At 41.7% G+C, this 15,298-nt stretch overlaps 1 protein-coding gene across 2 annotated transcripts in view; it reads left to right on the top strand.

Annotated features, from left to right (window-relative positions):
• Positions 1 to 10: 10 nt before the first annotated feature.
• The window catches only part of krt222 (keratin 222), a 27,754-nt gene continuing 12,466 nt past the window's right edge, over positions 11 to 15,298 (top strand). The window contains exons 1-7 of one of the 2 annotated variants that reach the window (XM_032542386.1): positions 11 to 134; positions 234 to 272; positions 3,355 to 3,787; positions 4,025 to 4,228; positions 8,236 to 8,318; positions 9,309 to 9,462; positions 10,411 to 10,701. In XM_032542386.1, coding sequence (XP_032398277.1) covers positions 4,031 to 4,228; positions 8,236 to 8,318; positions 9,309 to 9,462; positions 10,411 to 10,701 — 726 coding nt within the window. In that variant the 5' untranslated portion in view covers positions 11 to 134; positions 234 to 272; positions 3,355 to 3,787; positions 4,025 to 4,030. Of the gene's footprint in view, positions 135 to 233; positions 273 to 785; positions 826 to 3,354; positions 3,788 to 4,024; positions 4,229 to 8,235; positions 8,319 to 9,308; positions 9,463 to 10,410; positions 10,702 to 15,298 lie in introns of those variants that run through there. The other variant, XM_032542395.1, reaches the window with a different exon arrangement.

Genomic DNA, 15,298 nt, shown 5'->3' with positions numbered 1-15,298 from the left:
GAGAGAGAGAGAGAGAGAGAGAGACCTTGGATCTTTGTGGGCGTAACATGACATCTAGAAACAGGCTCGGTGGCATTCCCTGTTTGCGGTCAACCGCAGAAATGAGAACAGGGCCAGCTGCGACGCCCTGACAGGTGATGTTTTCTCTGGATTTTAACTAACAACGTCAGTCATCATAATCATCATCATCATCATCCTCCTCAGCATTGCTATTGCTGCTCTCTTGCCAAAAGGTGGCCACCTTGCTGAGAGGGTGTGGGAGTGTGATTATGGTAAGTGTCCCAGACAGACTGGCACTGTTTGGCTAGTCAGCATTGTGTGTGTGTGCGTGTGTGTGTGTGTGTTTGAGAGAGAGAGAGAGAGTACCGCTCTATGTCAGCATGCAGCAAGGATAAATATGCTCGCGCTTACGCACTCTCAGGACCGGAACCGGTACCCAAAATAGTACAGAACTCGGTACCCAACCCTACCTATAAACTGTCGCGTAACACATGTAACGGACATCTGCTGCACGGCCTCACTTGAGAAAGGACAACAAACATGCCGTGCCATTTATCAGAAGCTTTGGCTTTTAAAAAAATCATGCAACAAGGCCCAAACAAAAGAAGCGCTGAATGCAAAATACGTGGTATCAAGATAAAGGATCCTGGCTCAACCACGTCGGATTTTATCAGGCATCTGAAAAAGCACCCTCATAGGTTAGCAAAGGTTTCAGGTTAGGTTAGCTCAGCCCCAGATGATACGAAAAGATGAAACAGTGTTTGCAGATGATACAACAATAATTATAACCGCAGAGACTTGTGACTTGACGTGTGAGAATCTCTGGTGTGTGTATTTGATTATTAATATGTACATTTTGCCCTCTTCCCACACATTTCCCTGCTTTACTGTGCTATAATGGATACTTCCCTCTCACTCTCTTTATCTCTTACTCTTTCTCTCTCAATCAAGCAATCAGGGTTAAAAACCACAAGCCTGACAAACTGTTAGCAAAACCATGAGAACGTCAGCTGGCCGCTCCTCTGTCCTTTTTTCTGCACAAAGAATAAAAGTCTAGACAGAGATAATATTTGGACAGTGGTTGTAGCAGATAGAAGTGCAGGCTCAGCCCTGCACAGTATCAATCCTCCCCACATCCGGCCTGTTAGCAAGACAGGCTTGTCTACCATCTTTAAGTCATCTGATTAGCAAATCCTCAGATACAGCAAAAGTGGCTCCTGGAAGACAAATGAGGCACACAGAAACACATTAGATTAACAAAAACATACACTGTAAGGTTCTCCTATCATTGAAACCCTATATCAACATAGATTCAGATGTATCTGTATCATTCACACTGCATACATGTTATGTGATCAAACTGTTAAAGTTACTTTTTTTGCGCTGCTTTAGTTGTGTCTGGAGCTCCCCCGTTTGGATGACTCATGTCAACCGGTTAAAAATCAGCAACTTTTTTATTTTTTGCGTTTATTTTAGCTCAGCGCAATAGAAACCATACACAACAGTGGTTTAGCCGCGTCGTCCTCCCCAGCTCTGCCCGGTTGTCCAGCTAGAGCAGGGGTCTCAAACTCAATTTACTTGGGGGCCGCTGCAAGTAGAGTATGGGATTTGGCTGGGCCGCATCAATTACAAAAACCCCTCTATTTCCTCAAAAAAAAGGCGCGGAACTGCCGGTTCTTTAAGCCCCTAGATTGTATGGTTGGTGCATTTCACAACAACAGACATCACATGTCAAACCTCAGGCATTTGCCGCAAAGAGTACTTAGCTAGCTTGACAACGGTGACGCCGCTGTCAGGAGACTACTTAGCCCATAAGTGACATGCGCAATGACAAAAGTTTCAGAACGGCGGGCCGCACTAACACTTAACTTTGATGTCAAGAAGGGGGCCACAAAATATCATCCCGCGGGCCGCAATTGGCCCCCGGGCCGCGAGTTTGAGATCCATGAGCTAGAGTCACTACTGGCTCCAAAATACCAAGATGGCAACGGCCAGAAGGCAAACTGGCAAGCTGGCTTCAAAGCGGCACTGCACAAACCAATGGGTGACGTCACTAATGCTACGCACATTGCTTTTACAGCATTTGAGGATGAGTAGCATATCATTGGTAGCTTGGAGAGCTATTCTGACTAGCACCGCCCAAGACAATTCTGATTGGTTTAAAGAGATGCCAATAAACCAGAGCACCACCTCTGGCACCACTTCTTTTTCACAAAGACACACAAATAGTCGTCACATCGCTGGGACCAGACCATTATACTAAAACATATTTATGTTCTAATGTGACCATGGTCTACACGCAGCATATTCATAATACTAGGGCCAGCATCTGCTCCTGCATAGTTCCTAGAGCTGATAATACAATAAAAATATTTCTTTTATACTGGTATCATGCCATGGAATAGTTTGCCTACTGCTACAAAACTCTTATTGTCATAAGGGTTTTTTTAAAAGAAAGGTCTAGCAGCTTTTATGGAACAAGGGTATTGATTGACAATGTATTGATTCATTGGATATTTATTACAGCGTTTTTGTTTCGTATTTATTTTTGTTTGATGTGATGTGTGTTTTTTTAGTCTGAGTTTGTTGGCTTCTTCTTCCAAGGACCGTGCTGGAAATAAGTATTTCACTTCAGCGTGTCATCCTTTGGATTGCTGTCTTTTTTTTTTTTTGATCCAGAAATCAATCAGTCAATCAATCAATCAATCAATCAATCAACCAATCAATCAATCAATCAATCAATCAATCATTCAATCAATCATTTAATCAATCAATCAATCAATGTCGTATTTTAGCATTTAGCCTGTGAGTTCCATGTGTAGCACAGTGGCCACTGGCATCAGAACGCATTAGTGATGTAAATTTAGTTGTTTTATAGCGTTATCCTCTGCACTAAATGGCCTGTCAATCATTTGGGGGCCACGCCCCTAGCTTAACCAAACATGCATCTTATCATAACACCTTAAATATTTTCTGGTCATATCTGCTGGCATCTGTACAAGGTAGCTATGAAAATATACAACAAATCCAGAGGTACTAAAAGGCGCTGCTGAAACACAGGGCTGTAGTTTTGGCATATCTTTGGACAAATGCGTCCAAGGAAATAATGAAAAATGTAGTAAATGAAAACTTTGACCCAGACAGACACACTCAGCTGTTCTTAAACAAGCCAACAGCGACTGTTATTGAGCAAGAGGGAAGTCTGCACACAGTGTGTATTACTTGAGCAGAGTATAGGGACACACATTTCAAATGAATTATGTATTTGTAACCTCTTATGAAAGCTCCACTCAAACACAAACATACAGTCACACAGGTCCTGTCACTGTGTCTCCCTGAACATTCCCTCCAAAGCTTGTGTTGCTGCCTGTTTGAAAGCAGCTCAGTAATCCTGGATCAGAGAGGACAAAGAGCCCCTGAGTGCTGGTGATGTAAGCACTGTGTCCAGTGCTTACCCCGCTGCTCTCCCCTCTCCCACATGCTGCCTAGTGGGGGGTGAGGTGGGACAGGGAGGAACGTCCCTGTTGTCGGGTCACCCTGAAGACTACAGACTGACACGCGAGCGGTGATGCTGGCAGGCTAACAGCAGCCTGTCTGCTCTGTCTCAGGGGCCTGCTGCTGATGACCCAGGACACAGTGGGAAGGAGAAAGTGTTGACCAGATCGCTATAGAGGAATGTAGCTAAGCTTTGGGGAGTGGCGGATCAGCTCAGTGTGACCAGGAGAACCGACTCGGGGACTTTTGCTGCCTTGTTGCTACTTCACCTATTCGTGGAAGTTGCGATAGGGTGAGTATCACTGGGTAAACATTTACCTTGTAACGCCCCTGGCAGCGTGTGGTCTTAACATGGGTGGCGAACTGTTTGCTGTTAAATTTATAACTTTTTATGCGTGTGTGTGAACTCTGAGAGAAACAGAAGTCTGTCCGTCGTAGGCAAAATTGGCGGAGTCATTTGACTGTATGGAAATGTCAGCGCCACGTTGCGTGTGTCTGTAAAAACAAATTTGTGTGTGCGCTCTCTCAGGTCTCCATGGACTTGCTGCAGGACTCCAGTCACACCATGTGGGGTCTGAATGCCCGCTTGAAGGGCTTCCTGGAGCAGGTGAACAGGCTGCAGGAGGCCAACCAGCACCTGGAGGCTCAGATAGCCGACTGGGGCGTCAGGAGCGCCTCACGCTCCCAGGACTGGTCCCAGCAGGAACAGACTGTCAAGGAGCTGCGTGTCCAGGTCAGACTCTGTGTGTTTGTTGGGATTTTTTTGATGATGGTGATTATTTGAAATCACTTGGACTAATAAAAAGTGTTGGAAACAGCTGTTTGTGTTGCCAGACAAAGACATGTCAGTCTTGTAGATTTGGTACAGTATATTTCCACTCAGGTTTAATGGTTAAGCTCCATTACATTAGCTCAAGGCCATATTGGCTGGCAGACAGCAGGAGCCGGTGTGTACAGTCAGACAGCAAAGACTGCAGTCGCTCCTACTGCTGCCAACTGCATGCAACGTCATGTGAACAGCCTCAAATGCATGTTTACTTCAAAGGCCGGGTAAAGTGGATTAAGGGCAGTGGTGCACATAGGTGTAATGTACAGGTGGGATAGTGTTACAACCTCCCCCCCCTCCACAATATTCCCCAAAAAGTTTTTTTTAAACATTTTAGATGCTTTCTTTCGACACATTTTTCAACGTTTTTGTCGCTTTTTTTTTTGTTACTTTTTTAAACAATTTATCAACGTTTTTTTCACCTTTTTTTCAAAGTGTTCTTTTGTTGCTTTTTTCATTTGTCGCCTTTTGACGTTTTTGCCACTTTTTTCCCAAGTGTTTTTCCAAGTTCTTTGTCGCTTCTTTCAACGTTTGCGGTAAACTCTCAAACAATGAATGCCGCAGAACTTTCTTTTATTATCTAGTTTGACAGTCAGTTATAACAGAAAAAGAACATAAATAAAATAGTTTAACTTATATTTTTCTTTCAGGGCTTTATTATGTGGTATCAAATCGTTGCATAAAACTCCAGTACTTCCCGATACTGATGCCAGCGTTTTAGGCGACACTGATACTGGTATCGGTATCTGAACATCTCTACGGTGGCTAAACATGGCTTTTGACAATTGATACGTCTGATGTTTTTACTCCAGCAACCTCTTCTTGATATACAAAACTTAAAAGAAACATTTCTTACTTTTGTCAAAAAAAATGACATTCTGTTGAAATACTAACCAAAAGCAATGACATTCTCATTTGTGATGTTTAAAAAATGGGTCAAATAATTTAGATCTGTACTTTGGAAAATTCTCGCTGGAGACAACCAGAAGCAAACACAATGTACGACGTGATGAAACCAAACATGTTGCAGAGGATTAGAAGCCCACATGTGTGTCATTACTCCTGGATCGGAGCCAGAGAGACGCCCACTGTCACACACAGAAAGAATGCGGAACTCTTTAATACTTTAGAGACCATTCCGCTTAGAGCATTAACTCTAACCGGTATAGTAATCTCACATGGCATGACATGATGGTTTTACCGCTCCCTGGTGCTAACGTCACTTTCTGCATTAGTAACACTTTAATAACTCTTGCCACCCAGCTTGTCTCCAAAGTTTGGCTGATGTTTCCATGACTATGACAGACCCAGCGCAAACTCTGCCAGTTTCACTGTCCAGTTACCCAGGGAAAGTTTTCACGTTAACATGTAGGATTACTTTGCAATGGATCTTCTTGAGATCTGCTTTGTGTTATCTGATTTACAGCAGACTTAGTGTTGCGTAATCTGATTACTAATTACGACAGTAAGACATTAATTACAGATCCTGTCAGTGTACTGATTCACTCAAATAAGTGGGGCTCAAAAATAGGGTGGTGTGATGAAACATCTACATAATAAATGGTGTACATTTATACTATAAATGGTGTGTATTATTCCTCGATGGCTTTCCTTCAACATGGGTGTGTCTTGTTCTGAATGTTGTTACAATCATAAGAAAACAAAGGGAAGTAAGGGTGTGTTAACAGCTGTGTGTGTGTGATAAAAGTTAAGGAGCCACTTTTTTGTTCTTGGATTTCTGTACCTGTTTGTACTTGGATTCCTCCATTTGCAAGTTAGGTTTTGGTCATTTTCACACAGGCCACTGTACAATTTAGCCACTGGTAATGTCATGTGACAAGCTGATGATACGCATCTTAATGCAAAAAGAGTTTAATATATTACCAAAATATAACATAGTACGTGACAACATTACACATTACAACACAAATCTTTTTATTTATTGTTCAGCTCCTGCTACGTGAGTAGTCTTTCCTGTCTGCCTCTGCAACGTGTAAAGTTAGACAGCCAATCATTAACATTATTAGATCATGGTAGAAGCATGCTGCTTTCTTATTGGCTCACTGACGCTGATGAGATTTATTCCTTGGATATTTAAATTGGGTATTGAATGAAGAGACATTTTTCGATACGCAATACTGGCAGCAGGGGTGGTGGCAGCTTCGTCCATAGAGAGTTGGTTTGGGAACCAGAGGGTCGTGGTTCAAGTCCACATACGGACCAAAGTATGGTGGTGGACTGGTAGCTGGAGTGGTGCCAGTTCACCTCCTGGGCACTGCTAAGGTGCTCTTGAGCAAGGCACCAAACCCCTAACTGCTCGTGGCGCCTTTCCATGGGCAACCCTGACATTTGACCCGTTCTCACTCCTGCGTGTTCAGTGGCTGCACGTGGGACTGCTGGGATTGTTGCGAGTAATGAAAATGCAATAGGGGGCCCCGGCTGTCAATCAATGTCCTGATTGGTCCGGGCCGATACCGATAGTTATGCGTCTGAATCATTCAATTCTTATTGGCTACCTGGCAGGTAGCCAATGTGGCAAGTAGTATTTGCAAAGAGCGTTGTAAGGAATCCAATCCATTTTTGGGGGTAATTTGGTTAAAAAGAAACCCATATTTCAGATATAGACATTTTTTGAAGGGGTCGAATTTGACCCAAGGACGACAGGAGGGATATTTTTCTCAAAATTCAAGAAAAACATATCTTTGAGCCACTGTGGAAGTGAAAGGGGGGGTTTAATTCAACACCTTGCTAGTGAAGATGTGAAATTTAGAAATTCTAGTTTTAGTTGATCTGACTGCAATTAGGGGGACGCTTGAAAATCCATTCAAAGCTTAGCTTTTGTGCCTGTTCTCCTGTCTGCTTCTCCACACTACACACTGACTCTGGAGAAGTAGCTCATACAACCCCACTTCAAAAAAAATCTGAACTATTCCTTTAAAGCAAATGAGCCAATATTAGGTTAGGTTTGGTCCTCATGTTACAAAGCGTGCAGTTCAGGTGCCTGAATCACCTAAATGGGAAATGTACACATGTTGGGCTGTTTGTCATAAGCCTATATGCACAATAGAAGTCATTTCTTACAAGACTGGATTGTACACCGGATTACAGGATGGTACTGTATAAAAAGGAGATACACAGTTCTCACCACGCATCGCTGATATAAAAGTTATTCCTCCATTGGTGCTGTTTTATACAATGACAAGTCCAAGTGTCTACTGTGAAAAAGGCATATTGGTTTGTTACCGGTATGTAGAGTACAACACATAGGTGGTAGTGAAAAATAATAATAATACACTTTATGTTTGAAATCTCATTTCAAAATCAAGGTACAGTATCTGCTAGGGGTGTTGAGAAGAATCATTGCATCAATGCATCGCGATGCGTAACAGAAGTATCAGTAACAGACCATAATTGATTACAGCATACTGATTTTATGGTTGCTACTTTTTTTGGTTTTGCCTTTGGCCTGCTGTGTTCAGACGCCGCTACATTCAGGAATTCTCTTTTTTAAGAGCAGATACAATTAAAAGGGGAGTTCATATATGTACATGACTGCTTGAATTTGTTGATGAAAACAAATGTGTAGCAATATGTAATAATATTGAGGAGGTGACCCATCGTGATGCATCAGGATATGGAATCGATTTCAATCGTTGACAGGATCATCATAATCGGATCGTGAGACCAGCGAAGATTCACACGCCTAGCATCTGCATGCACTGATGTAGGACAGTTCAAATTATCACTGGTTGCTCATAAAACATTCAATATTCAAGTATTTTACCATTCTATTATGGCAGACCTCACCCAAATGCTTCGGCCTACACCAACTTACAAGTAATTCTGACAGCTATAAAAAAAAAACGTATTGTTTTTGCACTTCCTTTGATCTATTTTTGTATTTATTTTGTCAGGTTGGTAACCTTCTGATGGAGAATGCCCAGCTGGCATTACAGTCTGACAGCATGAAATCCAGAGCTGCTGCCGTCCAGGCCAGGTCAGCTGTATTTGGCTGTAGTTTTCCTGAAATCTCTAACCCTCCTCTCCTTCAATCAATACAGCCTATTGATAAGCATACTAGGCAGGAGATTGCATCCCATAAACATATTACACTCCAAAATGATCAGGTACAGAGGGGAAAAATACGGATTTTAATTTAATAGATAACGTAGTAATACATGCTAGGAGAACATGTTGTCATTTCTGGCCCATAAAAGCATCCCAACATACTAAGCATAGGTGTAGAATACCTGGCTGAAGACTTCCTGTTTTTTTTATCCTGCTGCAATGCATTTCCACCTCCCTTTTATCTAACTCAGGCCAGTTCCCGCTCCTGTTAGCCAACCTGCATACAAATCCAGGCCGGGCGTTGTGCCGCGTCGGCACTTTCACATGTGTATTGATGCAGAGTGACACCGAGCCGCCACACCACCCTCAACACACACACACTCACACACACATACTGCACACACACATACCATCCTTCCGCTGTCAGCCATTAACCCCTGAAGGACAGTGATGACACGCTGCTGCGGCTCATACACCTGCTCTATTTATAGCTCCACTTGATGTGTCTCCTGACTAGCTGAGTGGGTCTCCGAGACTCTTTAACGCCATTAATAACACACTTCAATGATGTCAATGTCTTTTTTTTTATTTTTTACTATTTAGTTTAGATTTCTGCAACACTCTTTCATTGCCATGCACCAAAATGGGATCTTTCAGCTAAAAAAAAAAAAATGTAACTAGATATTTGGCAAGACGGAATGGGTCAATATTTCAGGGAAATAAAAACTTTCCACTTGGCTTTGATCTGGTGCGCTCTATTTGAATAGATGGATTTTCTCTGGCTATTTCACCCTATCCTCTCTGTGTTTATGCAAGGTTTGTTATGTGATTGATGTATGCCATGGTCAAATGATTTACAATAAACACACAATGGCGCTTAATGAATAGCCTCGGCTGTTGACATCCCATCCCATGATAGGTGTGAGATGGAGGAGAGGAACACCAGGCGTCTGGAGCAACAGGTGGCTCTGCTCCGGGAGTCAAAGAGGAATGCAGAGCAGAGCAGTGTGACGCTGCAGGCAGACCTTCGCCACTCCATGACGGACCTGCAGTGGATGCACCAGGAGTTTCAGGTCACTGAAGGGTTATGCCTGCGAATGCTTGTCATGTTCTTTCTTTCTTTCTTTCTTTCTTTCTTTCTTTCTTTCTCCTGTCCAACTCATCCGTCTGCCTGTGTCATTGTTCTGTCTATCTTTCTGCTTGATGGTGTTTTTCCATCTGTAAGCGCAGTCTCACACTACAGCATACCCTTTATCCACAAAGAACTTCCTCATGCAGACACATAGTCTCATGCACAACAAAACAAAACAAAACGTGCACGAATTACATCCCCCTTTCAGTATGATCGCAATGTCATCTCTTGTCTCACGAAAGCGAGCGCTGTCATTGGGTGGTCTATTTTGCTTGTAGTCATTCTATCGCACTGCAGACCGTTCACATTACAGCGCTTTACTTATTTTAAAATACTTCTATTTTAAGTATGTTATATATGGTCTATTGATGTATTATGGATGTCTACAGTGTGTGTGCGTTCACAGCCTCTAACGATCCCTCGTCCCTTTACTCTGATCTCATCGGCCCCCTCCTCTTTCCCTCCTCCTCTTCATTTTGTCATTCCTGTTGACTAACACTTCCCTCCCTCATTTCAGGTGTCTTTTCCTGCGTACAGACACACTCGTGCTCCCATACACATCTGCCTGCATGTACTGTACTGTAGGACTCAATTTTCTCTCTCTGGCCTCTGCAATGCGTTGACCGACTCACGGCTCTCAACCCCACACACACTCGTACACACACACTCATACACACACATCGCTCTAACCCTCTTTTTCTCCTATGCCTTTATTCACCTATCCAAACACAATCAACTTTCATCTTCTTCTTTGTCTTGTTTTTCTCTTCTCACTCTTCTCACATCATCCCTCTCTTCTTGCCCTTTCTCTCTGTCTTTCACTCCCCCTCTCTCTCTATTTCTCTCCCCCTCCCTCCCTCTCTTGCTCCATCTGGTTGGCTGTTTGCAGGCAGCCCGGGCTTTAGAGCTGCAGCGTGCCAGCTCCTGTGATGCTCTGTTAGCGACGGCCGCAGCAGCAGCAGCAGCAGGAGGGGAGGAGGAGGAGGATGGCACAGGGATGGAGCTCACCCAGCTCCTCGACCGAATCAGAGCGCAGTGCGACCAGGGCAGACTCCCCGGCCTGGGAGAGAGAGTCCTCGGCTTGGGTGCCGTGGCACATCCACTCCCCGGCTCGGCAGGACCGAGCTGCTCTGGAGCTGCATCCGCAGCATCCAGATCACACGGAAGAGTTCTCAGTGAGGTACGCATCCACTCCTGCATCTTTACTTACCTTTTTTTTTCTGTGCCTCTCTCATGTTGTCCTGGCCCGCTGCCAGCCAGACACACCCTCAAGAGCAACTCTAGGCTGTCCCACAGGCAAGCCCGAGGGATCTGTATGCTCGGCTGAGTTAAATGGTTTTTCAGAGTGTTTGTTGACTGTGGTAAAAGGCTGTAGGGTTAGGACTCACCGTGCCTGTCTGCCTTTTGTGTGTACGTGCATGTGTCTCTGTGTTTACCTTCTTGCAGGTTTGTGTATGTTGCCTAAATGTCTCCTCACTCACCTCACCTTTTGTTCTGTTACACACAATTACAGTCTTTTGTTACAACATGCGATCAGTTACCACTCTGAGTGATTAATACCTGATCATTAAATATGTATGAGTCCAATTACAACCTGAGCATTCTCATCTGATGTATTGGGCAGATTGTTCATCCTTTATGGAGTAATAGCAGCATTTTTCATTTAAAAGTAGGAGCTTTTCTACTGTTGTTTCAGCCTAACGGACCTCTTCTCTTGTTATTAAAGGGAAAAGCGCAGTGTAGTTGCCTTTTATTATCCCTGTGCTCCTGTGCCACAGCACAATGACTTTGATCTGACAGCGACAATAAAGTGGCATCGCCAAGGGCTGCAAGCTACCACAGAGCTAAAATGGAGCAGGTTTTCATGAAATGCCGTTGTTTACAACCTTCTCTGTCTGTTCCACTAAGGTAACAGTTACACAATGCTGCAGTCAGAAGCCTGCATGATGTCCATTATTAGCATGGGTGATATTTACATTTCAAAGAACGCACTGCATGTCTTTTTTCAGGTGAGAAATAATCCAAAACATGCAACCAGCGTTGTATAATATTGGGATGTTAAACAGGCAAAACCTGTGCTTCCTGGGAAGAGTTGCATTCTTTTCTTCATGAATTAGCAAAGTTTGAGTGCAAATTACAGTGAAGAGTCAAAAGCTGTAGGCAGCAAAACTCCGCTATATGTACGTTCATCTAGGACTGTCCTCGACTAAAGGAATTCTTAGTCGACTGACACTCCTATGAGTTTGTCGTCTAATCGATTAGACAGATCTATAAAACTGAGTTTCTCCACACACATTCGTGCAAAAACCCCAGTCTAAATCTTGTTTTTACCACACATGTGCTGATAAGTTTCTTTAAATGAGTCATTCAGCATGAAAAGGGATTTTTTTTTAAAAGAAAATAGCTAATGGACGGAAGAAATCTTAGCTGGCTAAGACCAAATTGGACGGATGATTGGTCTAATTGACTGAGCGGGCGCAGCATTAAATCCATCATTATTTCTAATGATCCTGTTTAAGCTTAAAAGTGCACTATGAGTTCCTGCATGACTTCACTTCTGTTGATGTTCAAAGTAAATACCAAACAAAACAGAGCACACTCGCCCCTCCCTCCATGTTTCTGTAACCGTCATCACTAACTGTCACTAACTCCCACCCTTCACTCAACCATCTTGTCCGTGATTGGCTGGAACAGGTTTGCTGTATTTTGGTGCACAGCCTGTGCCTCTAGTGTTTGTTTGACACAGGACGACCCCTGTGTTGTCTCCCGAGACATGTCTTTTTTACAGGGTATTCAGGGGGCAGGCAGCTAGGGGATCAAGGAGAGATTCCTGCAATTGGAGAAAAAAAGATGATGAAATCGCACTTAAATCATGCAGGAACTCATGGTGCACCTTTTAAAGGTGGCCTGTGGATTTTTTTTTATACATAAACACAAGTTATGTCTAAAACACATTATGTGTAGGGCTAGGAGATTTGGAGAAAATCAGACGTCACAATAGTTTTGACCAAATACATCAATGTCAACATTGCGACGATATCGTAGGGTTGACAATTGGTGCTGTCACAAAATTCTTTTTTACAATTGGATTCTAGATAAGTAATCATCAATAATGTAGTAAACTGTTTTAAATTGAAATTATAGAGAAAAAGTAAACACATTTTTTTCCAGCTACCTACTGAACGTGTTCACATGCATGCACAACAATAGTGTGATGTCATGACAAATTTGCAATTCTTCAAATTGATGTTTCCTCAAAAATGTTTCACAACAGACGTTCTGAGAAAATTGAGTTAGTGTGTGCTTGTTAATATCAATTTAGAAAACGTCATCGTTTATCACCATATCTCGACATATGATGTCAACGCGATATGATTCCATTGAAAGACGATAAATGATCATACCGAATGAATGCCCAGCCCTTATTATGTGTATTCATAAATATGTGAAATGCATTTCCTTCCTCATAAAACATCTCCGTGTTACCGATGCCAACTGTCAGTAGAATAGCGGTAACCATTGGCAACAGTGTAGGTTGCATTGTGCATGTATGTCCTGAACATTAACTGTATGGTCCTGAAGCACGTGCACGATGCAAACAATACAGAGGCCAGTGGTGAAAAGTAACTTAGTACACTTACTCAAGTACTATACTTAAGTACAAATTTGAGGTACTTGTACTTTACTTGAGTCTTTTCCTCTGTACTTCTACTTTGCTACATTTCACAGAGAAAGATTGTGCTTTTTACTTCACTACGTTCACCTGACAGCTTTAGTTACTAGTTACTTTACAAATTAAGATTTTTGCACACAAAACACATGTAGTTTATAAAATAACAGAAGTAGTTGTTGATGCTTTGAATGCATTGTATTAAGCTTTTGAAGGCTTTTTTTGATTTCCAGTCTCTGTGTGAAGATTTTTTTACAGAGTATTTTTACTTTTACTACTTTATGTACATTTTCCTGATGATACTTTTACCTAAGTAACATTTTTTAATACAGGACTTTTACTTTAACAGAGTACATTTTACTGAAGTAAAGGATCTGAATACTTCTACCACCACTGGTAATAAGTCCCTCTTCCATCACTGCCTGGGATAACAGATGGAATATTAAATAATCCCACTTTTGACATCCATCTTTATTTTAGATAAAAGAATCTTGTTGGCGAGTGTTATCAGTTATGAAAAGCTAATTGTAAGATAATCTCGGCCTAAATTTGCTTGTCAGAGAATGTTCCTACTAATTGAAATATACTGTATGCATTAAAAACCGAAAAATGAGAAACATTGGAGACATAAATTAAACAGAGAATAACTTTCAATATTTGAGTCACATTCTTTTGTTTTTACTGTCAAAATATTGTCATAACAGTGCTGAGACAGCTTCACCGCTTCACTGCGTCTGAACGGCGAGGGCGGAGGGTGTGAACGCTTAACAGCTGGACAGTGTACACACAGCTTGTACAGCTGTGTGTACACGCGGGCTTGGCTGTCTGCTCCGCTGTCTGTTTACCCAAACTGACACACTGGCAGCAGCCAGGGTTTCGCAAGGTCTTAAAAAGTCTAAAAAAGTAAAGATTTTAGGCCTTAACCTGAAGGAAATATCTGTTTCCATTAAGCAAATTACCCAAAAATAACATGTATGTTCCCATACAACACTCTTCGCAAGTCAAGTGAATGATCAGTTCACTACTTTCGTTACATTTTGGATGTTTTGTTAAATTGAAAAAAAAAACAATGAAATGGTTTTTAAACTGTATCCTAACTAAACTTTGAGTGTCACAATAATTCATAATTTCATTTAGTTTAACTCATAACTGAGGTGTAATATATATGCCTTATATACATACATACATTATGTACATATACATGAGATGTACTGACCATGAATTTAAAAAAAAAAGTGTAAAATTAGTGGTAATAAGTTGATGTAAGTGGTGAATCCAGTGGTAGTGGAAAAACAGTGCAATAAATAAAGTGACAGAAAACTTCTGCTTGTAAATAAGGGTTAAATAGTGTTTGCTGAGGTATTGGGTTTCAGGTTTTAAAGGATTTTAAACAGGTCGCAAGTTTCCTCTAATGCTCATTGAAATGCTCCGCAGCACTTTACAATGTTTTTGATTCCGTGGTGTTGTAGTTCTTTCTTTTGCTAGTCCAAATGTAATGCACTGTATCAAGACTACAAATGAGACCATGATGCAACTTATGTTGCAGCCAATCAGCTTTTGTGTTTTGGGATTTTACCACAGACATAAAACAGATTTTATTCTTCAGCTGTGGGGAAGTAGTTTAGGAATACTCAGTTTGAAAAAACTGAGTTTAGGCCTTTTGTTAAAAAGTGCAACAGAAATTACAATTTAGCTTAAATTACAAAAATGTAATAAAAAATGAGCGGTTAGATGTTTAACTAAAAAAATAGAAAAGAAATCCCTTCAAATAAATAAACTAAGAAGACGTATTGAGGTCTGAAGTCAAACAAGTGAAATCAAAAGTAGATCACGCCCTAGGTCATTTAAAAGCTGCATCCCGATTCATTTTTTTTTACAGGTTGTAATCTTTACACATTCATATCCATTTGTATTCGCTTTACAATGCATCGTAACGTCCCCATTGTATGTGCTCATCAGGCCTTTTTCCTTTATCTAGTACTGATATCAATTCCAAAAATCAAAAAAACATACATACATACACATTAAAACAGTTCTTCCATATTATCACATTCAGGTGAAGTTTACTGGTGAATAGAACTTAAAGTGTGTGTGTGTGTGTGTGTGT

This window comes from Etheostoma spectabile, chromosome 2 (genome assembly GCF_008692095.1).
Source record: "Etheostoma spectabile isolate EspeVRDwgs_2016 chromosome 2, UIUC_Espe_1.0, whole genome shotgun sequence".
Taxonomy (NCBI): Eukaryota; Metazoa; Chordata; class Actinopteri; order Perciformes; family Percidae; genus Etheostoma; species Etheostoma spectabile.
This window is presented reverse-complemented; position numbering and strand designations above follow the sequence as displayed.